Here is a 25130-nt window from a genome sequence, read left to right on the forward strand (position 1 = left end):
AAGAGCAGAGAAGAGATTGGGAAAGGTTTCCTAAAGAAGGAGGATTCAAGATGACTTAAACATGGGGCATCTGGGCCATCACAGTTGTGATGGGTTGAGTTGGTTGGTGGGTTGTTGAGTCAGTGGGTTGGTTGATCAGATAGAAGGTTGGTTGGATGATTAGTTGGTTAAATGAATGTATGAGTAAAAGTGAATGAGTGAATGAATGAATGCCAACAAGTGAACTTGAAAGTAAAGTTTGGATTGTTCCAGTTCTATTAAGATGATCAGTTTAACTTTCATGACACTGTCCCACACAGATCAACATAAATTTCCCTTTCAGTCTCCTCATTATGGACATTACATTCTGTCATTTGCTCAATATTTATTGACAGGTTCAGGGATATAGGCGGGGGGGGGGGTGGGGGGGAGGCGGCGGGGGGGTGTGGGGAGAAGACCCACTCCAGTTCTCAACAGTTCATGGAAGCAAAGATGAGTTATCAAATCCTTGTGCTGTATTGAGGGTTATCCATGATACTGTAAGAAGCAGAAGAGAAGCTGTCAGACTCTGTGACCAGACCAGGATTAGGGTGACACTTACATGGTGCCTAGGGTGCAAAATTTAAGGAGACACTCACTCTCAGGTTGATGCAAGTGCCTACACCATGGCTGAACCACCTTGAGAGTGAGCGCCTCCTTAAATTTTGCACCCTGGATGCCTCACATGCTTCATCTCATCCTGGCCCTGTGGCTGACTCTACAGGCCCCTCTGGGGTCTGGTACCCAAGGTCTGCTGGAAGCTCCTGCCAGACCAGCAGATAAGCATCTTGGGGAGAAAAAAAGCGCCCAAGCGGAATCTCCACACACCTCCCCTGCTCTCCGACACTCATCTCCCCAAACTACCCTCGGTCTTAGTAGCCTGCTTCCATCTAGAGCAGCAGCTGTCCCTGGAGCATCGCCCTGGCCTGCGAGCCATGGACTTGCACTAGGGCAGAGGAGGGTCTCGGAGCTGCCATGATGATGCAGAGGCCAACAAAATGAGATCACTCACCCTTCCAAGGAAAGGTGTGGACACTCTGTCACTTCTTTAGCCACACTTTCTTGATCTCAAAGGAAATCTGAGTCATGGGGCGTCTCTTTCCCCTGAAGAAGCATTGGATCAAAGCCTTGGAAACCCTGGAGCTGAAGGCACCCAGCAGCCATCAGTACAGCACAACGCAGGGCATTGATCCCACTCCTGGGGGCTCTGGGGGCCTGTAATGCGCACTCGAGCCGTTTCTCAGGTTTCATCTCCTGCACGGGCTGGGAGAGGCCAGCCTTCGGAAGGAGAGGGACTGGTGCTCCTCTGTGGGTGGGCACGTGCCAGGGAGGTGTGGGTAAGAGGTGGGAAGGAGACCAGCGGAGCACAGGGCTCCAATGGCAGATGGGGGTGCCCACCACAGAAAAGAGGTCCCTGGAGTTGGTCATGGAGGAGGCTGGACCCGCCCAGGAGCCCCGGGCAGGCCACTGTCCCCACGGGCTTCCGGCACGCAGGAAAGCAACAGTGTGCTGTGTTTGTTTCAATAGTCAGCTAACTTCGAACCCCCAGAGTCTGACATACAGCCCACACACCACGCAGAGACCAATTACAATGGAAATTCTACCCATCACTGGTCCCATGCAGTGCAGCTGTCATGAGAAGGGATGCTTGGCTCTGGGGAACAGTCAATGAACCGCAGATGCCACATCCTCTGCAAGGTCTCGGGCAAGCCCAGAGGGCACTGCTCATTGTCCTCAGGACGCAGCCAGGCGTGTGCCCCAGTCTCTGCTCCCATCTGGAAGCCAGGAGGGGCTGAGGGCCCCGGAGGGATGGGAGTCACTGATCGCTCCCCCGACAGCATCTTCCTTGGTAGGGGCCTGGTGAGTGTCTTCTGAAGTGAAACCAGGCAGCAAGGCCCTCAGTAGCTGGGGTCCTAAAGATTGGTGACAATCTGCTGCCACCTGCTGTCCATTTACTGTAAAACCCGAAAATCTGATAATGTCAAAGTCCTAAGTCCCTGAAACTGACCACTGGCTCCCACAGAGGCAGGAACACGATGCGCTGGGGCCCTGGCCGTGTCCAGGCTGCAGAGACCCACGGAACGGTGCAAGTTATCACAGCCACTCCTCACTGATGCCATGGGGTCACCACGAAGTCTCTGTGCTATACACGGCCTCTGCAAGGTCTGGGCCTCCTGCCCGGTCAAAGCTCCTCCTTAACTGCTCCCCAGTCTTCCATCCCCTGCGAGGGCCACAATCTAGTACCCAGTAACAGAGCCTCACGCGGGCCATGGGCCTGAGGCAGGGAGTGGTCTCACCCATCCCCAGTGCTGGGTCTGGGGGCCAAGAAGAGTGTCAAGAGGCACCTCCTGCCTAACAGCTCCAGCAGGACAGTGCCCTGCCTGAAGCCATGGCAGTGAGGGCTCTGGGGTCGTGATGGGAGGGGCTACCTGAGGGCCTGTCCCCTTGCCTGTCACCTCCACGTGTGGCTGCCTCACTAGGGCACCCCATGCACCAGGGTGATGTCACAAGTAGGCTTTGCAGCTGGTCTCTCTATATCATGGCCCTGGGAGCTGGGTGAGTGCAGAGGACACTGGTGCCCCGACCAGATGCCCCTGACTAGGCACACCCATCCCAGCTGCTGTCCGTGTTGGCTGCTAATGGCTCACAGCACCCTTCTCCCGAGAACTGCCCTTCGCCAAACTCACCCAGGAAGTGCCACACTGCCCGCCCCACCACAGCATGGACAACTCAGAGACAATAACTGACAGGAAAAAAAAAGCTTACTCCTGGCTTAAAGGTGGGACCAGCTCGGGGTCAATTCCCACTCTTCTCTCCCTGTGGGTCCTTCCTGAGACCCGCCTGTCCTGCTCCCCTCACTGAGCGCAGGTCCCCCGTAGATTACAGGCACCCGACCCTCGGTCTCACGCTTGGCTTCAGGGCCCAGGTTCCCAACCCTCCGCTGCAGCAGGGCTTGTTAAACGCCTGCGGGGCTTCCCCCCAAAGTCCCGATTCAGGACACACAGGTGGTGTTTCTCCCAGGTTCCCAGGGGATGCAGATGCTGCTGGTCCAGGGATCATAGTTTAAGAACCACCGCTCTCAGGAACCTGCCCGTAGACAGAATCCACTCAGTAAGTAATAGGTAAAAGGGTTGAGGTGGCAGCTTAACCATGCAGCAGCCAGCCTCCTCCAGCTCAGACCTGCAGCCGGGCACGGCGATCACCAGGCCTCCAGCCACAGCCCCTGGTGCTCGGGCAACTCCAGGCTCCTGAACCCTAGGTCATCACTACACACCTATGGGAACTCAGAGCCCACAGTTGGGGGGACTCCAAAGGCACGAGGTACATGCTCATCCTTCACAGAAGATGAACCTCAGAGGTCAAGAAGAGGTGTGATTCTTGGCTCACAGAGGGGAGGTTTGGTCTGGACATGCCCAAGGTCACATCTAGAATGGAGGGTGGGGAGTGTCAGAGACGGAGAAGCCCCTATTGAGCACCCACCAACCCCTCCACTTAGGACAGGAGCACAGAGGCCCAGAGAGGGCCGAGATCTGACCAAGGCGGAACTCAGCCTGCGATCACAGGAGAAGTGCATGCTCGACTTCAAGGCCAGCCCGGGAGTTGCTTTTACTGTCATCAGAGAAGAGCTGCGAGCAGTCCTATTAATTTGGGCTCTAGTAATAGTCCTCTTCCCAGCTTCAGTACAACCCAGAGGCCAGAAGAGAATTGTCCTGTCACGACTGAGCAACGGGGCCTGAAATGAGAACCACAGACAGCTCGCTGCTCACATCTGTGGCCCCAGGCACATGGCCCCTGACCCACGGGCCACAGGGAGGCCAGCAAACAAAGAAACGCTGCTGCCTGATAGAAGTATCATGGCCCAGAGGGATCTGGATTGTGGCTCAGTGACCATGGCCTTAACCTGCTTCTCCCACAGTCTTCCACTTTCAGGGAACAGAAACCCCTTCTTGTGGTTGTTCAGCAAAAAACACGGGGGTCATCCTTGCTTCCTGATGTTCTCTAATATAGCACCTCGAACCCACAGGCAAATCCTGTTCACTGTGGTGGGTCCGCGCGCATGTGTCTGTGTGCGTGTGTGTGTGCCTGTGCGTATATCTGTGTGCATGTGCCTGTGTGTATCTGTGTGTATCTGTGTGAGTGTGTATGTGTGTCTGTGTGTGTGTGTGTGCGTGTGTGTGTGCCTGTGCATATATCTGTGTGCATGTGCCTGTGTGTATCTGTGTGTGTCTGTGTGTATCTGTGTGAGTGTGTATGTGTGTCTGTGTGTGTGTGTGTGCCTGTGCGTATATCTGTGTGCATGTGCCTGTGTGTATCTGTGTGTGTCTGTGTGTATCTGTGTGAGTGTGTATGTGTGTCTGTGTGTGTGTGTGTGCCTGTGCGTATATCTGTGTGCGTGTGCCTGTGTATATCTCTGTGCATGTCTGTGTGTATCTGTGTGAGTGTGTATGTGTGTCTGTGTGTGTGTGTGTGCCTGTGCGTATATCTGTGTGCGTGTGCCTGTGTATATCTCTGTGCATGTCTGTGTGTATCTGTGTGAGTGTGTATGTGTGTCTGTGTGTGTGTGTGTGTGCCTGTGCGTATATCTGTGTGCGTGTGCCTGTGTATATCTCTGTGCGTGTCTGTGTGTATCTGTGTGAGTGTGTATGTGTGTCTGTGTGTGTGTGTGTGTGCCTGTGCGTATATCTGTGTGCATGTGCCTGTGTGTATCTGTGTGTATCTGTGTGAGTGTATGTGTGTCTGTGTGTGTGTGTGTGTGCCTGTGTATATCTCTGTGCGTGTCTGTGTGTATCTGTATGAGTGTGTATGTGTGTCTGTGTGCATGTGTGTGTGTGCGTGTGTGTGCGTGTGTGCCTGTGCATATATCTGTGTGCATGTGCCTGTGTGTATCTGTGCGTGTCTGTGTGTATCTGTGTGAGTGTGTATGTGTGTCTGTGTCTGTGTGTTCTATACAATCCAGCCCATGTCCCACCACCTTCACTGCCACCGCCCTGATTCAGGCCACCATCAGCTCTCCTCTAGACTCTTCAACTGCCTCCTGACCAGTCTCCCTGCCTCCACCCTCGCCGCCTGCAGTCCCTCAGCCACCCAGCAGCCCAGGGTCCTATGGAAATAGGACCACGAGTGGAACCAGGCATGACTCTGCTCAGCCTCCAGAAGCTCCAGAACCTCCCAGAGTAGAAGCCAGGCCTTTCAGAGCCCCCAGGCCTCTCCCCGCCCCTCCCACTCCTCTCCCCATCCACTCCTCTGGAAGAAGCATGGCTATTCTCTCTGCATTTGCTCCCAGGGATCAAAAGGCTGGTTCCACTTGCCTTCTGGTCTCCTCTCAAGTGTCACCTTCTCATGAAGGTTTTCCCTGACAACCTTTTTGTACAACAGCAGCCCCAAAGCCAAGGCGCCTCTCGTTCTTCCTGGATTGATTCTCCCCCGTAGCACTCTGCTATGTTATATATTTATTTGTGTGGCTATTGCTCTGGGCTGTCTCCCCACCAGAAGTGTAAGCTCCAAGAGGGCAGGGACTTGGTCTGCTCCGTTCACACAGATCCCCAGGGGCTAGGGCTGTGACTGGCACACAGTAGGCCATCACAGATGGGGTGCTGGTAGACGTGAACAACTGATTCTCAAAGAAGGGGAAGGCTGACTGGCAGCATTTGCCAATTTTCACAGTGTAAACATTCCTACCATGGCCAATCTCAAGCTACCACCCCGATGTCACTGAACACAGTCAGGAAGAAATGCTAACAATTAGCTCTCTGAGCAAGTACAAGCCGTTATAACATGCTACAGCACTCACTAAAGAGTTGTTGAATAAATTAATTGAATAAATGGTTATTTCTGTGAATTGGCGGGGTCTATTTGAAAACATAACTCTAGAAACTCAGGGTCTGAAATCATGTTTCTCTAAAACCAAGGGAGTCACTACTAAAGAACAGGACTGGATTAAAACTCCAAATATATGCTGTGTGTAAGAGACAAGCTTTACATATGTATGGACCATAAAGAAATCTCAACAAATATCAAAGGACTGAAATCATACAGAGTAGATATGACCAAAATGGAAGTGTCAGCCATCAACCAAAGAGATAACCAGAAAAATGCCCAAAATTTTTTGAATTAATCAATACATGCCCAAATAACCCATGGGTCCAAAGAAGAAATCACAATGGAAATTAGAAAATATTTTAACTGAATTGTATTAACATATAACCTATCAACACACAGGATACAGACAAAGAATTGCTTAGAAGGAAATTTATACCCTTAAAAGATAGTACCAAAGAAGCTGAAAATCAATGATTTAAGATCCATATCAATAAAATAGGAAATAATGGCAAGTTAAACTCCAAGAAAGTAGAAAGAAAGAAAGAATAACAGTTAAGAGTGGAAATCAATGAAACAGAAAACAAATATACAAAACCAAAAGTTAACTCTTTGAAGCAGTACACAATTGATAAGCCCCTAGTAAGATGGGTCAAAAAATAGGGAAAACCCAAATTACCAGTATCAGGGATTCAGCCCGTACAGACTTTAAGTGATTATAAGAGGACATTATATTCACACAGTTTTATGCCAATACATTTAAAACAAGTGGTAAAACTCCTTGGAAAAAATACAAGTTGCAAAACTGATACATGAAAAAATAAGACAATCTGAATTTACTGTTTTTTTCAATTAAATCCATAATTTAAACTCAATGCTCAGAAGGCTAGTAAATTCTCCTAAAAATTTAAGGAAGAAATAACCACTCTCTCTTTAAGAGAATGGGAAAAAGAGGGATGATTTCCAGCTTATCCTAAACACCAGACTCTGACAAAGGAATTGCCAGAAAGGAAATTAACCAAATTCTCCTTCACAAAACCATACACAAAATATTAATAAATTGAACCCAACGATACATAAAAAGATCATATATTATAGCCAAGTGGGTTTATACCAGGAATGTAGGATGGTTTAACATTCAAAATCAACCACTGTAGGGATCACCCAGGTCTGCTGTGCAAGAATAAAAATAGGGATTTATATATATATATTATTTCAGAGAGGAAGGGAGAGGGAAAGATAAAAACATTAATGATGAGGATCATTGATCGGCTGCCTCCTGCATGCCTACCACTGGAGATTGAGGCCGCAACCCGGGCATGTGCCCTGACTGGGAACCCAACTGTGACCTCCTGGTTCATAGATTGATGCTCAACCACTGAGCCACGCCAGCCAGGCAAGAACGGGGTTTAAAAATGGCCCCACGGGAGCCCTGTGGGAGCTGATCATACCCCTTCCTCAGCTGCCCACAGGGAGCATCTGTGCCACCCCAGCCTGAGCGTGTTGTCAGGTGTGTGGGATCGTCTGCTGAAACCTTCGTGGCCGTGGGAAGTACGAGAGGCCAAAGCTGCCTCCCCCAGGGGTCCTGTGTGTGCTCTCTGGGCTGCTGTCTCCCACAGGGTGGCCACAGTCACCTTCCCTCCTTCACAGCCGCACCTGGCGAGCCCAAGGAGCCAGGGGGCCCGACGGTTCTCTAGGAGGCGGCATCACCGGGCACAGCAAGCTCACCTGAGGGGCAGGCACTGGTTGCCCTGCCTCTTAAATGCTCTTTCCAGCCTCTCCTGGGTCGCCCTGGCACTCCCTCCCGGCAAGGAGAACTTCAAGGGCGTCCCGTCGGCGGCTAGGCTGTCCTCAGAAAGTCCTCTCCACCGGCCGCTGCCCTGGAGCAGCCCTGGGCTGGGCCAGTGGGAAGGGGTGCCAGCTGGGGGCCTGTGCTTCTCTGCAAGGGGCTCACTGAGCTGGCCCAGGGGGCTCCTGGAGGCGGGGCAGGCGCTGGGAGCCAGGCCCTCCTGTGGGGCAGGGCAGGCCAGGGTGCGGGTGGGCAGCTCGGGGGCTCTCCGGCCCTCCTCTTCCTCCTGGGGCTGGGCCACGCTGCTCAGGGCCAGGGGCCGCCGCAGGGAGCGCTTGCGGAGGGAGTCCTGAAAGGGATTAGGACAAACAGTGAGGATCCCTGCAAGAGAAGTGGGAGGTACTGAACCCACTTCAAGCGTTTGCCGTTGATGTTCCCTCCCCCAGGAAAGCCCATTCCATCCCCAAGTCCCAAAGGCCTCGCTTCCGTAATGCGTTCACTGCACCCCACCTGCGTGAACCCCGAGAGGGCCGAGGGAGCAGGTTCAGAAGGTAAACTCATAACTCCAAGGTCAGGCCTGGTTCTAGCTCCTGTATCACTGACCACCAGCTGTGTCCCCTGAGGCAAGCCACTGAACTTCTCTGCCCCTCACTTCCCTCCCCTGTAAGGTAACCTGTCCATAATCCCTGCCTGTGATTTCTAAATCCCCAAACAAAAATTTCTTGTGGAATCAAATTCTTTTTAACTGCTTTGAGGTTGCTTAGTCTTTTTTTAAGAGTTGAGTGGCAGACACGTTAATGTTTGTGTTCTGCAAACACCGCCTACCACATACCTGCAGGCGTTACAGTATGTGGTTCATGCACTGCGTTTCTCTTCTGGAAAACGAGTTCTGAGTTTCAGAACACACCTGGCCCAAGGCTGTGGAGGAGGGACTGGGGACCTGGAGTGCCTGTGTCCCCCCGATGGTGTGAGGGCTGAAGGAGAGCCCTGCAGAAGGCACCAGCACAGAGGCAGCCCCGGCACAGAGGTTCGCAAACACCAGCTCCCGTGTGCGGCTTCACTGCTGGCCTTACCCCTCCTGCCAGGAGACCAGGAGTGGCAGAGGCCACTCTTCCTTCACCTCTGGTGTCCACAGAGCTCCTGCTCAGTGACCTAGACCTAGCAGGCTCCAATTTCCATCATTTTTGAAATGAAGGAATTCCAAAGGAGTCACCTGGTATGTCCTTTCTTACTGTCCATGATTAACTGACGAAATGTTAAGTCACGTTACCAACCTAGGGGACCAAAATATACCTGCCGGGCTTTTCATGGCCCTCTTAGCATTTCCAAAAATGATCCTGAGCCAAACGGAAAAGGCCGTGCTGGAATAAGAGGAGCTAATTCTGTCGCGTTCTCGCCTAGCGGAAATTACTAGAGACCTCCTCCAAACGCCACCAGGGCATCCCCTGCCACAGGGCATGGAAAACGTGAGTCACCATTCCCACCGAGACCCAAACTCTGGCCAAGGGAGGGAACTCAGCCTCTTATTCATCCTTCGTCAGTGCAGAGCTGACTGGTAACTGTGACAACAGATGAAATACTAGCAAGTCTTGCTCTTTTCTCTTGGGCAACCCAGAAGTATGGCCCAGGATCTCAATGGCCCACAAAATACCTTCCAGAAAACCTGAGGAGATTCTACAACAACCCATCCTCCACAGGACTCAGATACCCCAGGGCAAAAGCACACAGAACGGCCACTGAAAGGACAAGTTCGGGGCAACCTCTGGGTGGTAAAGCAGATCCGTCGTCACCCTCATCCCTGCCAGGAGGGGGTCTCAATGGCACAGACTAGAGGATTAGACCGCCATGAATAGCAGGACCCTGGTGTTCAACGCTCTGCCAGTTCTAAGCGAGGCCCACCACCCGTGGGGGTCGCCACACCCTAACCGTTTTCATAATAATAATACGAACGACTTGCTGTGTCCACGGTGCTGACGTTGCAGTGGTGATGTAAGCGCTGCTGGTCCTTAGAGGAACCAGGCAGGGCACCCTCAGTGTTCCCCGCCGCTGGCAATAATGTGAGCAAGTAGCCGGGGAGAACACAGCGGAGGTGTGCTTCCATTCCCTTTTCTTGGGCTGCCTTGTGGGGTTCCCCACATACACCCAGGCAGGCTCACACTTTCCACTCTCACAAAACAGAACAGAGCAACCACCTGTGAGCAGCTGGCGGTGGGCCCGGCCATCAGGCCTCGGACAATCAGGCCAGACTTGGTCCTGAACTTCTCTCCCACGCTCTTTGTGTCCAAGGCAGGCTCTGACAGCTGGAGCCTGTCTTTCTTCTCCCACACAGGGGCCACAGCGGGGCTCTCGGCCGGGACAGTCGGCACCGGCTTACTTTTGTGGGGGGGCCTTTTGGATGATACAAAATTGCCAAGTATATCCCCATCAAGATGGTCGTGTCTGCAAAAAAGGAATATTTCCATTAAAACAGACTCCCCAAAAGGAACACTAACCACAAAAACAAAATCCACATTCAACAGGCACTCACAGCAAGCCCTTCACAATCTACAGTGATTCCTAGCCAGCCAGTGCATCATTGGTAAAGGTAAGAAACAGAAATAACTTTCATATCAGGGCAAGTCTGGCCTACGAAATGAGACCAGGGAACAAGAAACAAAATCAGAGTTGACGATCAACGATAGGATTCCTCGACTATTTATACCCTCTACTATCACGAGCATCCTTATTCCAGATCCATGAAGGAAAACTGCAGCCCTGCATACAGTCACGGGACATGGGGAGCTGTGTTACTGCACGCCATGGAGGGGTGGACAGAGGCTGTGGCAAACCTGGCCTCCCCGGCAGGCAGCTAAGGTTCAATAGGTGAGGCATGCCAACGGCTTCATTTTCTGGATGGCTTGGCTGAAAGAGAAAAGGGGGGCGAGAGAGAGAGAGAACAGGCGAAAACAAGAGGGTGAGGAAGTGAGAGCAGCGAGGAGTGAGAAAGAACGGGAATGGGAAGGAGACAGACCAGGAAAGAGGAATCCGGCCTGTGATTCCTCAGCGCCAGCACCTGACCCAGGCTGTGCGGTTTTCTCCCAGGGACTGCCATAGAGGGGCACTGGCACCTGCCGTGCCAAGCTGCTTACCAATGGGTCCGCATGAGGGGCGGTCACATGTGTTATGATGGGGGCATGTCAAGCAGAGGAAGGATTTGGAACCAGCCTAGGGAGACCCAGAAGGGCCTCTGGAAAAGGCAGCAGCTGAGCCTGAAAGAAAGGCAGGCTGGGAGACTGACCGGTAACCAGGAGAGGGTACAGCTGGAGGGCTGCAAAAGCAGCAGCTGCCCAGGTGAGCCGTGGGTCCTGACCACAGAAAGCGTTTTGCAAGTTATCCTGAGGAGTTTGGATTTTATCCTAAAGCTACAGGAAAAGTGTGCAGGCCTTTCGGCAGCGGAGCGGCAGGGAAGCTCAGTCTCGGGTGGGGGGATTCGAGGAGATCACTAGAGTCCTGGGGACCAGAGGAGAGCCCGGTCTTGCAGAGAAAGCAGGAAAGCGTTTACCTCGGTGAGACTCAAAGATGCAGACTCACAGGCAAAGCGGAGCTGAGGACAGCACCCAGGTGTGAGCTTGGGCAACGGATGGAACAGCTTCAACTATTGCACTGCGGTATTTCATCATTTCAGAAGTATTTCCTTGGCCAGCCAGGCCGGGAGTGTCTGTGGAGGAGGAACCTGCTTCACTCCACCCTCGTTAACCTTCAGCTCTGAGCCTTGCGGTAATTGTTTAATGGTCCTCACCTTTTGGCAGCTGGACACCCACACCCTCCGCTTTGGCTCCCCTGTGGAAAGCCCTGGAAGAAGACACCCATTCCAGGAAGTGGGACTCACCCTCAGAGACTACACCAGAGTGTTAAGGCTACAACATAACAGGGTAGTTCTCCAAATAACAGAGGTTTAATCAAGAATGCCAATTCACCCTGGCCAGGTGGCTGAGTTGGTTAGAGTATTGTCCCGGGCTCCAAAAAGGTTGCAGGTTCAATCCCCAGTTGGGCAAGTACCGGAGGAAACCGATCAACGTTTCTCTCACATCCATGTTTCTCTTTCTCTCTCTCTTTGCCTGTCTCTCTCCCTCTCTCTCCCTCTCCCCACCCCTTCCCTTCCTCCCTCCCTTCCTCTCTCTAAAATCAACAAAAACATATCCTCGGATGAGGATTATAAAATAAATTTTAGGAGGCCAATGCCTTATCCAAGGATTATAAAATAAATTTTAAAAGAATGCCAGTTCATTTTCTTCCTAAGAGTTCCTAAAGGCCTTATTTTTCAGATTTTTCCATATCTCCAGTGTTCAGTTGTATTTAAATAAGTTGTTAACAAAACCCTTCTGAATCCTGAATTTGAACTTTTAAATCATACACATCCTCCATCACAAAGTGGTCATTCCCACGGCCTCCGGAGGAAAGCACCAATGCTCCGTGACAGGAATTTTAACAGCACAGAGTGTGGACAGCACACACACCCCCAGAGAGGTCCTGATTCCGGAGTCTGTGAATATATTACCTTATGGAAAAGGCGTGGTTACGTTAAAGATCTCAAGGTGGGGAGATTAGCCTCGGTTATCTGGGTGCACCCAGTACAATCACAAGGGTCGTCAGTAGAGGGAGACAGGAGGGTCAGAGTCAGCAGCGGAAGGTATGGTGACAGAGAGGGGTTGGAGTGATCTACCCAAAAGACAGAGGAAGTGGTACAAGCCAAGGACTGAAGGGGGCCACGTGAAGCTGAAAGGGGAGAGGAAGCAGATTCTCCCCCTGAGACTCTAGAAGGAACAAGCCCGACATCGTGCCATTAACCAGTGAGACCAATTCTGGACTTCTGACCTCCAGGACTGCAAGATAACCATTCGTGTTGATTGAAGAGACCACATGATATTTTTATATGTCAAATTTTATGTCAATTAGCCAGGCTGAGGTGCCCGGTTGTTTGGTCAAATACTAGCCTACGTATTTCCATGAAGGTATTTTTTAGACGTGATTAACATCTACAATCAGTTGATGTAAAGCAAAGGAGACTGCCTGGGTAATATGGGTGGGCTTCACTCAATCCTTTGAAAACCTTAAGAGCAAAAACTGAGATTCCCAGAGAAGAAGTAATTCTGCCTTGAGGCTGTAACACAGAAATCCTGCCTGAGTTGCCAACATGCCCTACAGATTTCAGACTTGCCCACCCCCACAATCATGAGCTAAAAATAAATCTCTTTACACACACACACACACACACACACACACGCCCCCCACACACACACACACACGCCCCACACACACACACACGCCCCCCCACACACACACATACCACACACACACACGCCCCCACACACACACACATACCACACACACACACACACACACACCACACACACACACCGACACACACACACACACACACACACACACACACACATACCACACACACACACGCCCCCCACACACACACACATACCACACACACACACGCCCCCCACACACACACACGCCCCCCACACACACACACATACCACACACACACATGCCCCCCACACACACACACATACCACACACACACACGCCCCCCACACACACACACGCCCCCCCCACACACACACATACCACACACACACACGCCCCCCCACACACACACACATACCACACACACACACGCCCCCCACACACACACACATACCACACACACACACACACACACACACACACACCACACACACACACACACACACACACACCACACACACACACCGACACATACACACACACACACACACACACACACACGCCCTCTGGGTTCCCACTGGTTCTGTTTCTCTGGAGAACTGTTCCAGCCGCTGAGTTTGGAGAAGTTGGTTACAGCAGCACCAGGAAGTCACCCGCAGTGTAAACAGAGAAGGTACCTGGCTTTGCTTGTTTCTGATAGTGATGTTCTCCACGCTGTGTCTTCATCTGCAAGGTCATATATATTTACCAGGGTGGCCTCTGAGCATCTCAATGGCAATTTGTTACTTTTCTTTGGAAGTGCAGGCATTGGTGTTTCTTGAGTGAAGCTGTTGGCAGTATTTTCAAAGTGATCCAGAAAGTATCTGGTAATGAGTTCAAGGCTTGTTTTCAGAGGATTTTCCTTTGCCTATCAGTGGAAGAAAAACATATCATTAATTGCATGTACAGCTTCAGGAGAATGGTAGCAAAGATGGCTATTCTAATTCTTTCACATAAATTTGTCAACTTCTCAGTCGTGCAATCTTTCCCAACTGCCTATTGTTATATGTGATGGAATAGATTATGACAGATGAAGACAAAAATCTCTATCCTAAAAGAGCTGGCCTCCATTGCATAAGACAGGCAATTGAATTTCGATTTAAATTTCATCTTGGCTTTTTCTCCTAAGGATAACTTTATAAAATATATACCCTTTCATTTAAAAAATTAAGCCTTTAGGGATCGCTAACTCCAAAGTTTGTAAACATTTAGGATCTGGATATGCTCTTAGTTCATATCCCCTGCATCTGACACTGGGCACTGGAGAACGCAGCAGGTTACTGCCAAGAGCATAGAGAGGCCCTCAGGATTGAGTCGGTTTACACTCCAACCTTAAAAAAAGGAAAAAGATCAATGAAACTCTTCAGTAGTTGGTTGTGGAAATAAACCGGTTTGGCTCAGTGGATAGAGCATCGGCCTGCGGACTGAAGGGTCCCAGGTTCGATTCCGGTCAAGGGCATGTACCTGGGTTGCGGGCATATCCCCAGTAGGAGATGTGCAGGAGGCAGCTGATCGATGTTTCTCTCTCATCGATGTTTCTAACTCTCTATCTCTCTCCCTTCCTCTCTGTAAAAAATCAATAAAATATATTAAAAAAAAAAATCAGTATTCCCTAACCCTGACCGTACCAAATATTACCTTAGGACATCTTTTAAAAATACATATTCCTAGGCCCCACTGAGTCTTAAATCGCAAAGATTGTAGTCCTGATTTCTTTTCAAATTCTCCTACGTAATGTGGACAGACAGCTATCCAAGCAGTGATCCACAGGCTGGCCTCAGGGACCAGGCCAGGTAACTGTGTCAGTCCCCACGCCACTTGCTGGGAAACCAAGCCCTTGGGAAGTACAGCCAGACGTGGGGCGTTCGGTGGGGCATTTTGCAATCAGAGCAGTAAAGCCCCTGATGGAGAGCCTGGCACAGAGGGAACCCTTGGGCACATCCAGTCCCCACCCCTTCTTACTCCCCTGATCTATGCAGCAGAACTCTGGGACCAAGACCCACAGCCAGATGGGCTGGGACCAAATTCCACAGGGTGATCAGGCAGTCAAAATCAGAGATGGATTTTCTTTTTATTATGAGACCCCAAAGATATATTTATCTAAATCTAAATAAAACTTACAAGGAAGCGAGTCAGGAGGAAGATATATATTTTAGTTTATTTCAGCCTCCTAGTTTTTTCTTTCAACACAGGAGATTTAGGGCCCTGATTACCTGAATTATACTTTATGGCTTTTCATATCACTTTGCTCATAAGAAACATAGTCATTATATGAATCTAGATACCAGCTCTCAACGCCTCAATTCTACACAGGCATTTTTATCTCTCATATATTTAATAGGAACAGACAAGCTCCTGGGATTAACATTAAATTGCAGGGCTTCCCTGGAATCATGCTGGCTTTGTGTGAATGTCAATGTCATTATGTAAGAGATAATTAATAAGCATTTTAAGCTCCAATTAATTGTTTAATAGCTAATGACCACTATATAAATCATAGAATCAGGGTACGTATCAAGATCTAATGAAAAGATCTCAAATACCTTTAAACAACAGTTACCTTAGGGAGACTATAGTATAGTAAAGAGATAAAAATAACTCGAGTGGCAAAGATGTCTAGAAAACTGGGTAGAGAGGCATTTACATGAAAAACCCCACTGCCCCGACGGTTCATTGAATTTTCTGGTTAATTGTCTCACTCTCTGTGGAAAAACCTTTCTAAAATGTACAGTCCACTCTCTGCCTTATGCAGCCAATGAGGGGTCTGGAGATCTGGGTCACTAATCTTCTTTCTGCAGAACTTTAGCTGACTGCATGCAGGACATGGAGGGGCCCGAGAGTCACCCCAGGGCCCAGGGACGAGAGGCATCTATTCGCTGTCCTTCCTGAGCCTCTGCCAGGACTTCCTGGCTGCCACTGCCCTTCCTCCTCCTTCGGCTGCCTGAGCGGTCCTGTGGGTGGCCTACCTCCTGCTACCCATCTCTGGCGGTTTATAGGTTTGCTTGGATTTCCTTCACTTTATGGAGGGAAACCCGGCCCAGTTCCTCCCTGGGCTGCGATGTATGTGCACGAGGGTGGTTCTGAGGTTCCCCTGGGGGTGTCAGAAACAGCCTTGGAGAGCTAGAGGGTGCCCCGACCCATCCCAACCCAACTGCTCAGATTTCATTTGAGAAAAGGGTTACAGTTAAAGGAAACTTGACAGCCACTACTGGGATCGGACTGGGAAGCGGAGGATTTGGTTCTTGCCGGCTCCTACTGGGGAAATGCTGAGACCTGGACTAGCCGCTTTTCTCTGGCTCCCGTCTCCTGTCCCATCGGTGGTTTAAAAGCTGCTTAGCTCGTCCCTGAAGGGCTGCCAAGGAGGCCAGGAGGGCAGGATCTTTTCATTTCTCTTTCAAACAGGACTGCTCCATCCTTTGTTTTCCATGAAACCTCTGCAGGTGATGTCATTGTACAGCCTTTTTAAAACTGCGATAAATGCTAACCTACACGGTCATTAGGTTCTTTCCAAATGTGATACTGTGCCCTACCCCCAGGCAACATCTGCAGGAGAGACCATTCTTCAATCCAGTTAGAAGATGCTGTCTTCATAACAGAAAGAGCAATTAAGTCAGAATGGCAGCTTCATTCATCCATCCATCCATCCATCCATTCATTTATTCAGTCAGGCAGTCATATAACCCAGAGATGCATACTGACTACTTACTACGTCATCGGGCAACATGGTAAGTATGGGGATGCAACAGTGAACAAAATGGATGCCATCTCTGGCCTCCTGCTGCTCAGGGTGGTAGGGGAGGCAGATACTAACTGAACAGCCACACACACTCTCGCATAACCTTGACAAGCACAGCAAGGACAGGTGCCAGGAGAGCTGGTAAGGGGGTGGGGGGGGCCAGGGATTTGGGGAAGTCCCACCCACCCCCACCCATTCTCAACTCCAATGCCCCTGGGGGCTGAACCCAAGCCTCCCTTTGCCTGAATTAAAGAGCAAGGTATTACTCAGAACTGAAGAAGGATACCCTTAGGCAGGCAGGGAATGGAAAATTTTAGTAAAACTGAATACTATGTTCTTGAGTAAAGTCTGACTAAAAATAACCTCGGGGGGGGGGGGGGGCGGGGGGAGCACAGGGAATAACTGTTACAGATTCGGGTTCAAAAGGAGCCTCCTGGCTGGGCATGTGCAGTACCCCCGTGGGGCAGCCCAGGCCTGGCTGGGGCTGGAACTGACTCACAGTTGGGACTCGGCAGCATTCGGTTGGGTCTGTTTCTCCCTGACCGCAGGTGTGCCCGCCTCCTGCTGCCCACCTCTGCCGGCCTGGCAGGGCCCCTGCCTGCTTTGACATTGCCAAACTCAGTTCCAGAACGTCACGCCACACGTTACAAGCACGTACCTTGTTCTCCTTGTAGAGAAATTCAAGATGCAAAACCTTGCGGAGGTTGTTTCTGCTGTTTATGCTGAGAGCGGAGCGTGGGCGTTCCTGGTCCATGGTCACGCACGTCTTCTTCAGGCCCTGCGGGGAGGAGTCGGGAATCGGAAGCCTCAGTTACCACGTTAAATCAAAACCCTCTGTTCTCTGGCGCGCAGTATCAACAGCGGACTGCTGGTGTTTATTATGACCATGCTTATCCTGCCTTCCTCACAAGGACACTGCAAAGACCAAAACCTGACTGAAGAATGTATTTTCACATGACCTTTACACTTGACCTCTCTTCACAGTTACTATTCTGAATCTTACAACGACCCCGACCCTGTGGGCTGAGCAAAGTGAGGCAGGCGTTGTTGGACCATTTTACAGAAAAGGAAAGGGAAAGTCAGCTAACTGACTCCCCAGAGGCTGGCTCAGGAGCCCAGGGTTCGGCCCTAGTTTGGGGGCCACAGAATATGAAGCTTTAAAAGCAAACAAAAGGAAAAACAAACAAAAGCCCAATATTCATTCCCTTCTCCTCTCAGATATTGGAGCCAGGGTGGAATCGCCCCAAGTAACACAGTGGAGTCACCTAGCAGGGCTGAGAGCAGCAATGCTGGGACCCAGGCCCAGCCACGTTCCATCACCCGGACTTGAACTCCCAGAAGGCCCAGCTAAGAAACAACCACAGCACTTTGGCTGCCCCCCTCGCCCGCCAGGCCATGGTCATCCTCAAACAGTGAAGGACGAGGCGACGATGCCTCACAAACAGCTCAGCCTGGCACAGGGGGAGCCCTCTGCTCCTCCCCTCGCCTCCGTGTTCAGAATTCTGCAGAGGCTCTCACTGCTGGGAAAACAAGACAAGCCTGCTGTGGCCATGAATTGAGGCAAGAAGAACATGTGAAACAAGAGGTCAGAACACATCCTTGAACCAAAGAGAACAAGAAGAAAGCCTTAGGCAGGGGGACAGAAAGAAAGGGTGTGTGTGCTGGCAAAGGTAGGGCCATGCTGGGGCGTTAGGGAGGCCGGAGAGCAGGCTCCAGCCTCTCCTCTGGGCTTCACATGGCTTCGCCGCATCGAGGTGATGAGGAGACCTCTGCCGGGAGGGTCCTCCTCTGCCGGGAGGGTCCTCCTCTGCTGGGCAGCAGCTGGTCCAGGGATCGCATCAGCAAGTCTCGGCACGTCCCCAGCTCCAGGACTTCCTGCACTCCGGCATTCGAAAACCACCGGGTGATGGACGAGAACACCCTCAGGAGCCGCCAGTCCTCGGCCCTCCGGCCCACTTAACCTTCGCTCACTCAGCAAACATTTGTCATGCACCTACTATGTGCCAGGCTGTTCTCGATGCAGGAAATACAGGAGGAAAAAAACAATGCTCCCCACCGCCCACAGAGCTGACATTCTGATGAGGAAGCAGGCCAGAAACCAGGGATGCGTTTGCAGTGTGGCTGCTGCTAATGTGGAGACAGAACAGGGAGAGTGGAGACAAAGATGAAGAACACAGTTTTAGGGAGTCAGCTACTCATTGAGCCTCATCCAGTGCTCACTCCTATCTTTCGGTTTCCCGTCTATGAAACAAAGGGAATGGACCACTAGTCCACCAGTTCAGCAGCTGGAGGCAGAGAGAACAGGTCCGAGTCCTGGCCCTCACAGAGCTCACATTCGATCAGGTGAGGGCCTGTAAAAGGTGGTAGGAACGGGAATGGAGATGTGAGGGTGAAGAACAGTTTATGTCAGACTACCGGGGGGAGGGGGACTGGATATGAGAATGGTGGGGTACTTGGAACTGAGATTATGAAAGGGTGTGCAGTGCTGGTAATGACAAACTGAGGGCAGGGCCACAGGAAAGAGTGGCCGAGGTAGGGTGGGGCTGTCCCTACAAGAGAGGGGCCACGGACCTGGGAGGCTGGGGCCACCCAGAGTCACCACAATGGATCCTGACATCGCCAGGACACTGTCATGACTCCCCCTGAGAGGAGGTCACACTTGGTGAGTAAGTAGCTGGGTTGGGGAATGAGGTCCCAGGGGAAGCGGGGAGCCAGGTCACAGACAGCCTAGTAGGCCTGGGAGACCTTCGCTGGGATGTCATTCTAACACAGCGGTTCTCAACCTGTGGGTCGTGACCATCGGAAAACACATATAGCATATCAGATATTTACATTACGATTCATAACAGTAGCAAAATTACAGTTAGGAAGTAGCAACAAAAATAATTTTATGGTTTGGGGTCACCACAACATGAGGAACTGTATTAAAGGGTCGCGGCATTAGGAAGGTTGAGAACCACTGTAACGGGATCTGACCTGCTCACGTGGGCAAGTTTCTTCGCCTCCTACTCTCATGATAGTCTTGCAGGAAAGGGAGTCGTTATACCTGCCTTTCAGGGCTGTTATAGGATTTGAGAAAACAAGCAAGAACCTAGTCCTAGAAGGTACCTCAAACCATGATGGGAACTCTCGTGGCTCCAGCTGCTGGTGCTGCCTGTGCGGAGCCCTGTGGGGGGTGCGTGGTCTCCGCCCCAGGGCTGCAGCCCCAGCTCTCAATGACTTGGTGCGGGGCTGTGGGCACCTCCTTTCTCCTCTCAGGGCTTTAGGTGCCCAGGTAAAAAAGGCAAGGGCAAGAGGCCAGGTAAGCCAGACGACTGTCCAGGTTCCACCCAGTTCAGGCTCGGCTGTGTGGACCTATCTGGCAGGTGAGAGAGACAGAAGTGTGAACTGTAACTTGAGCATCAGCGAACAAACCAGACAGGATGAGCCAGTCAATCCAACGGGAGTTTCCTGAGCAGACCTCTTGGAGGAAATGGGACTTGGGCGGAACGGGGAAGAGCAGGTGGAGGAACCTGGAAATGAGAGTGGGAGGGTAAGCTGAGGTCAAGGGCGCCTGGGACATCAGGTGAGGACGTGGGCATTCGCTGTTACTCGAGAAAGGAAAGGCATGAGGAAAACTCTGAGAGCTTCGCTTGATAGCCAGACTTTTATTTCTTTTTAAATATTTTTAGTGATTTCAGAGAGGAAGGGAGAAGGAGAAAGACAAAGAACCGTCAATGACGAGAGAAAATCATTGACTGGGTTAGCCAGACTTTGTAAAAATGACAGTGGTGGTGAGCCTCGTGGGCCTGTCACTGATGTATCCAATGTCCAGCCAGGACTTGGCAATGGAAAGGCAATTAGTCATAAAAACAGAGCACATACAATGAAGCCACATGCCTTTAAAAAAAATTTTTTTATAAAAATACATGTTTAAAAAGCAAAGACTTTCAAACAGGTGCACATCAGAGATGGGGAGGAGACAATGTTGAATACCGACTATGTGCACCACACAGTGCCTGGAGCTGCCCATATATTATTATTAATCCTCATTATAAATCTGCCAGGGGAACGTCTTCTTATTCCTACTTTATAGGTAAGAAAATCGAGACAGTGAGCAGTGGGCAAAGGACCTAAATAGACACTTTTTGAAAGAGGACACACAGAAGGCCAAGAGACATATGAAATCATGCTCAAAGTCACTAATCATCCGAGAGATGCAAATCAGAATGACAATGAAATACCATCTCACTCCTGTCAGAACGGCTATCATCAACAAATCAACAAACGACAAGTGCTGGAGAGGATGTGGAGAAAAAGGAACCCTGGTGCACTGCTGGTGGGAATGCAGACTGGTGCAGCCACTGTGGAGAACAGTATGGAGTTTCCTCAAAAAAATTAAAAATGGAACTCCCATTTGACCCAGTAATCCCACTTCTGGGAATATATCCCAAGAAATCAGAAACACCAATCAGAAAGGATATATGCACCCCCTATGTTCACAGCAGCACAATTTACAATAGCTAAGATTTGGAAGCAGCCTAAGTGCCCACCAGCAGATGAGTGGATTAAAAAACTGTGGTACATCTACACAATGGAATACTATGCTGCTGTAAAAAAGAAGGAACTCTTACCATTTGCAATAGCATGCATGGACCTAGAGAGCATTATGCTAAGCGAAATAAGCCAGTCAGAGAAAGATAAATATCACATGATCTCACTCATTTGCGGAATATACTGAACAACATAAACTGATGAACAAAAATAGAGCCAGAGGGGAAAAAAATATTTTAGAATATAATAGAAGTAATCCTGTTATTTGCAGATTTTTAATATTTCCTACAACTTGTGTGATATTATACTATGTTAGTACAGTTTTGGTAATATTATTATATTTAAAATCGTTTTTCTTGGCTAGTAGCAGACATTTGAACTGCTCTGACTCCAAAGCCCTTCCCTTTCCTCCATTCAAAACGCTGTTTATTGCCCAGCCTGCGGCGGGGCTCAGTGGTTGAGCAACGACCTATGAACCAGGAGGTCATGGTTCGATTCTCATCAGAGCACATGCCTGGGTTGCAGGCTCCATCCCCAGTGTGGGGCAGCCCATCAATGATTCTCTCTTATCGCTGACATTTCTGTCTCTCCCTTCCTCTCTGAGATCAGTACAAATATACTTTTTACTGATAAATATACACTGTTTCTTTTGTTTGTGTGTGTGTTTCAATCCCAGACAAGGGCCCATCGACCCGCCTAACAGGACACCACCGGGACCCAAAACACCAGGCAGGTGGCCAGCCTTCAGTCACTTTGTGTAGAAGGAGTAATGGGTGTTGTCCCTGCGCTCTCATCCGCCATGACCCCAGCCACCACCTCACTCCCGGGGCGCCCTCAGCTCCACTGACAGGGCAGGGGGAGAGCTAAGGTCCCCCCCCCCGCCCGACCCCCCAACCGCCCAGCCCTCCAAAAGCTCTCCTGGGACCAGGCAGCAGAACTGAAAACCAAACCACAGCAAGGACTGTGGATGCACGTGACTGCAGGGTCGGACTGGAGGGAACTTTGTGAGCTCCTGGGGCTCCCTTTTTGGGGGCTCAGTTTTTCCAGGCGGGAAAGAGGCCTCGGGCTGGGTTCGCCATGGAGGCCGGCGCTGGGCCATCGCCCCTGGGCCACCCTCAGCCCGGAGGGGACCGGCCAGGCCCGGCGGCTGCGTTCCGAGCGGGAGGTGACAAAAAGGGGTCCTGGGTAGTGCAGTACCCCCATTCCGGCCAGGAAAGTGGTGCTTTGTCGCTTTGCCGGGTATCTCTGAGGCCGGCAGCAGGCAGCAGGCAGGGGGCAGTCTCCCGCCCCGAAGGTGCAGAGGTTGCAGGGGAGCCCCTGTGCGCCCCAGAGGACAGCGATTGGCCCGATCTGCGCAGGCGACGCCACGTACCTTTCTGCTGAGGAACTCCCGGACCAGGGAGGCGGCCACCTCCTCCACGAAGAGGCTGTCCATGCCCGGCTCTGCCCACGAGGCCCGCCGCGCAGCCTCAGGCCCGGGTCGGTTGGCCAGTAAGGCCGCGTTGCCGTGGCGACGAGTCCGCGGCGCCGGGAAACTCCGCCCCTTCCTGGAGCCGTCGGGGGTGGGGCGTCCTTCCAACCCGCCCGTGCGAGCGGGAGGCCCCGCCCACAGACAGGAGCCCAGGGCAGCGCAGGGGTGGGCCACGGACTCCGGGCTGGGGTCCCCGTCCTGTCCGTCCGGGTGGCTTAGAACAGGTCACTGCTCCAATCGGAGTCTGCATGTCCCAAGACGAGAAATGGGAGGATGTCTGCCTCCTTGGTCCTGGGGGAGCAAACCCGCAGCCACGTGGCGCCTAGAGGTCACTGGCAGCACCACAGCTGGCTCCTGGGGTCACCTGAGGCCCACTGACCTGGCTAGCCTGGCCTGCGAGGGGCACAAAAGCCAAGGGCTCTGCCTTCTCAGCACTGAAATGAAAGAACAAGCCCCTCCCCGACTTGGGGCCTGTTTGCCCCTAAGGCAGTGGTTCTCAACCTGTGGGTCGCTTAAATACATCCTGCATATCAGATATTTACATTACGATTCATAACAGTAGCAAAATTACACTTATGAAGTAGCAACGAAAATAATTTTATGGTTGGGGGTCACCACAACATGAGGAACGGTGTTAAAGGGTGGCGGCATTAGGAAGGTTGAGGGCCTAAGGCAGCCGTGGGCAAACTACGGCCGGATCCGGCCCCTTTGAAATGAATAAAACTAAAAAAAAAAAAAAGACCGTACCCTTTTATGTAATGATGTTTACTTTGAATTTATATTAGTTCACACAAACACTCCATCCATGCTTTTGTTCCAGCCCTCCTGTCTAGTTTAAGAACCACAATGTTTAAGAACCCATTGTGGCCCTCGAGTCAAAAAGTTTGCCCACCCCTGGCCTAAGGAGACTGTTCGTTATTGAGCACCAAGCATTTTACATACATTGTTACCACATCTTTAATCCTACAACTTCCAGGCAGGTGCTTGCTACTGGTTCCCTTCTTCAAAATGAGACACTGAGATTCAAAAAGCTTTTGATTTTGCTGTAGGTCGCACAGCTAGGAACTGGCAAAGCTGGATTCCAGCCAAACCCACACCCTTGCCCAGTACCAACGCCCTCCAACTCAGTAACTTGAGGTGCCCCATCTGCCCATTACCTAGTGGATGAGTGTGCTGGTGCTGCTGGTCAAGTACAGCAGAAGGAGAGGCTCGGGCAACAGAAAGGTACTTCCTCACAATTCCAGAGAGTAAGGGTCCAAAGTCAAGGTGTCAGCAAGTTTGGAACCTTCTGAGGCCTCTCCCTATGTCCTCACATGGTCTTCCCTCTGTGCTTGTCTGTGTCCTTACCTCTCCTTCTTACAAGGACACCAGCCTGGCCAGTGTGGCTCAGTGACTGAGCATCAACCTTTGAATCAGGAGGTCACGGTTTGATTTCTGGTCAGGGCACATGCCGGAGTTGTGGGCTCGATCCCCCGTAGGGGCCATGCAGGAGGTAGCCAATTAATGATTCTCATCATTGATGTTTCTATCTTTCTCTCCCTCTCCCTTCCTCTCTCTGAATTCAGTAAAAAAGGGGAAAAATTTTAAAGAACACCAGACATATTGGATCCGGACCCAGCCTAATGATCTCGTTTTAACTTATTGGCCACATTAAAGGCTCTGTTTTCACATGCAGCCACTCTCTGAGATAGCAGTTCAGGGCTTCAACATGTGGATTTGGAGGGACACAGCTGAGCCCATAACACCTACTGTCACTTACGGATTTTTTAACCGACAAGACATATCATATTTTTAAGTTTATTTTAAAAGGAAAGTGCTTCCAGGCAGTAATATTCCCCAAATCACATGCTGGATGTGCTTGTTAAATCTCTAATACACATTAAAACACACACCTAAGTGGAAAGTTATGCGTTCGTCTAAAATCCCCTTGCAGCCTGGCTGGCCTGGCTCGGTAGCTGAGTATTGACCTATGAACCAGGAGGTCACAGTTCGATTACTGGTCGGGGAACATACCAGAGTTGTGGGCTCAATCCCTAGCGTGGGGTGTGCAGGAGGCAGCAGATCAATAATTCTCTATCATCATTGATGTTTCTTTCTTTCTCTCTCTCTCTCTCTCTCTCTCTCCCCCTCCCTCCCTTCCTCTCTAAAATCAATAAAAAATTTAAATAATAATACAATAAAATCCCCTTGCAATCACACGTGGGAAGCAAGCATACCACACTCCCCAGGCTCCTGAGGAAATCACTGTAACACCACAGATCACATTATAACCTCTACGCATCTTCTCTCTCCTCCCTGCATTGCAGCTATCTTATATTGGCTGATGAAAAGCAAATCCTACAAGATAACACAGAGCAAATTACTCTGTTACAAAGTTCATACATGACTAAAACTATGTGATAAAAAGTATTTTTAAAAACAAGGGAATGGTAAATATAAAATTCATATTAGTGATTACATCAAGTGGCAGGGGGGAAGGAATAGGGAGA

At 50.7% G+C, this 25130-nt stretch overlaps 1 protein-coding gene across 2 annotated transcripts in view; it reads right to left on the reverse strand.

Moving 5' to 3' along the window:
- The window catches only part of MINDY4 (MINDY lysine 48 deubiquitinase 4), a 93102-nt gene extending 70415 nt beyond the window's left edge, over nucleotides 1-22687 (reverse strand). For both annotated transcript variants that reach the window (XM_036327699.1, XM_036327698.1), the window contains exons 1-5: nucleotides 22543-22687; nucleotides 17296-17415; nucleotides 13540-13769; nucleotides 9817-10063; nucleotides 7564-7973 (exon numbers count right to left, since the gene is read on the reverse strand). In XM_036327699.1, coding sequence (XP_036183592.1) covers nucleotides 7564-7973; nucleotides 9817-10063; nucleotides 13540-13769; nucleotides 17296-17415; nucleotides 22543-22605 — 1070 coding nt within the window. In that variant the 5' untranslated portion in view covers nucleotides 22606-22687. The remainder of the gene's footprint in view (nucleotides 1-7563; nucleotides 7974-9816; nucleotides 10064-13539; nucleotides 13770-17295; nucleotides 17416-22542) is intronic.
- Nucleotides 22688-25130: the final 2443 nt, after the last annotated feature.

Source organism: Myotis myotis, unplaced genomic scaffold, assembly GCF_014108235.1.
Source record: "Myotis myotis isolate mMyoMyo1 unplaced genomic scaffold, mMyoMyo1.p scaffold_m19_p_11, whole genome shotgun sequence".
In the NCBI taxonomy this organism is placed as follows: Eukaryota; Metazoa; Chordata; class Mammalia; order Chiroptera; family Vespertilionidae; genus Myotis; species Myotis myotis.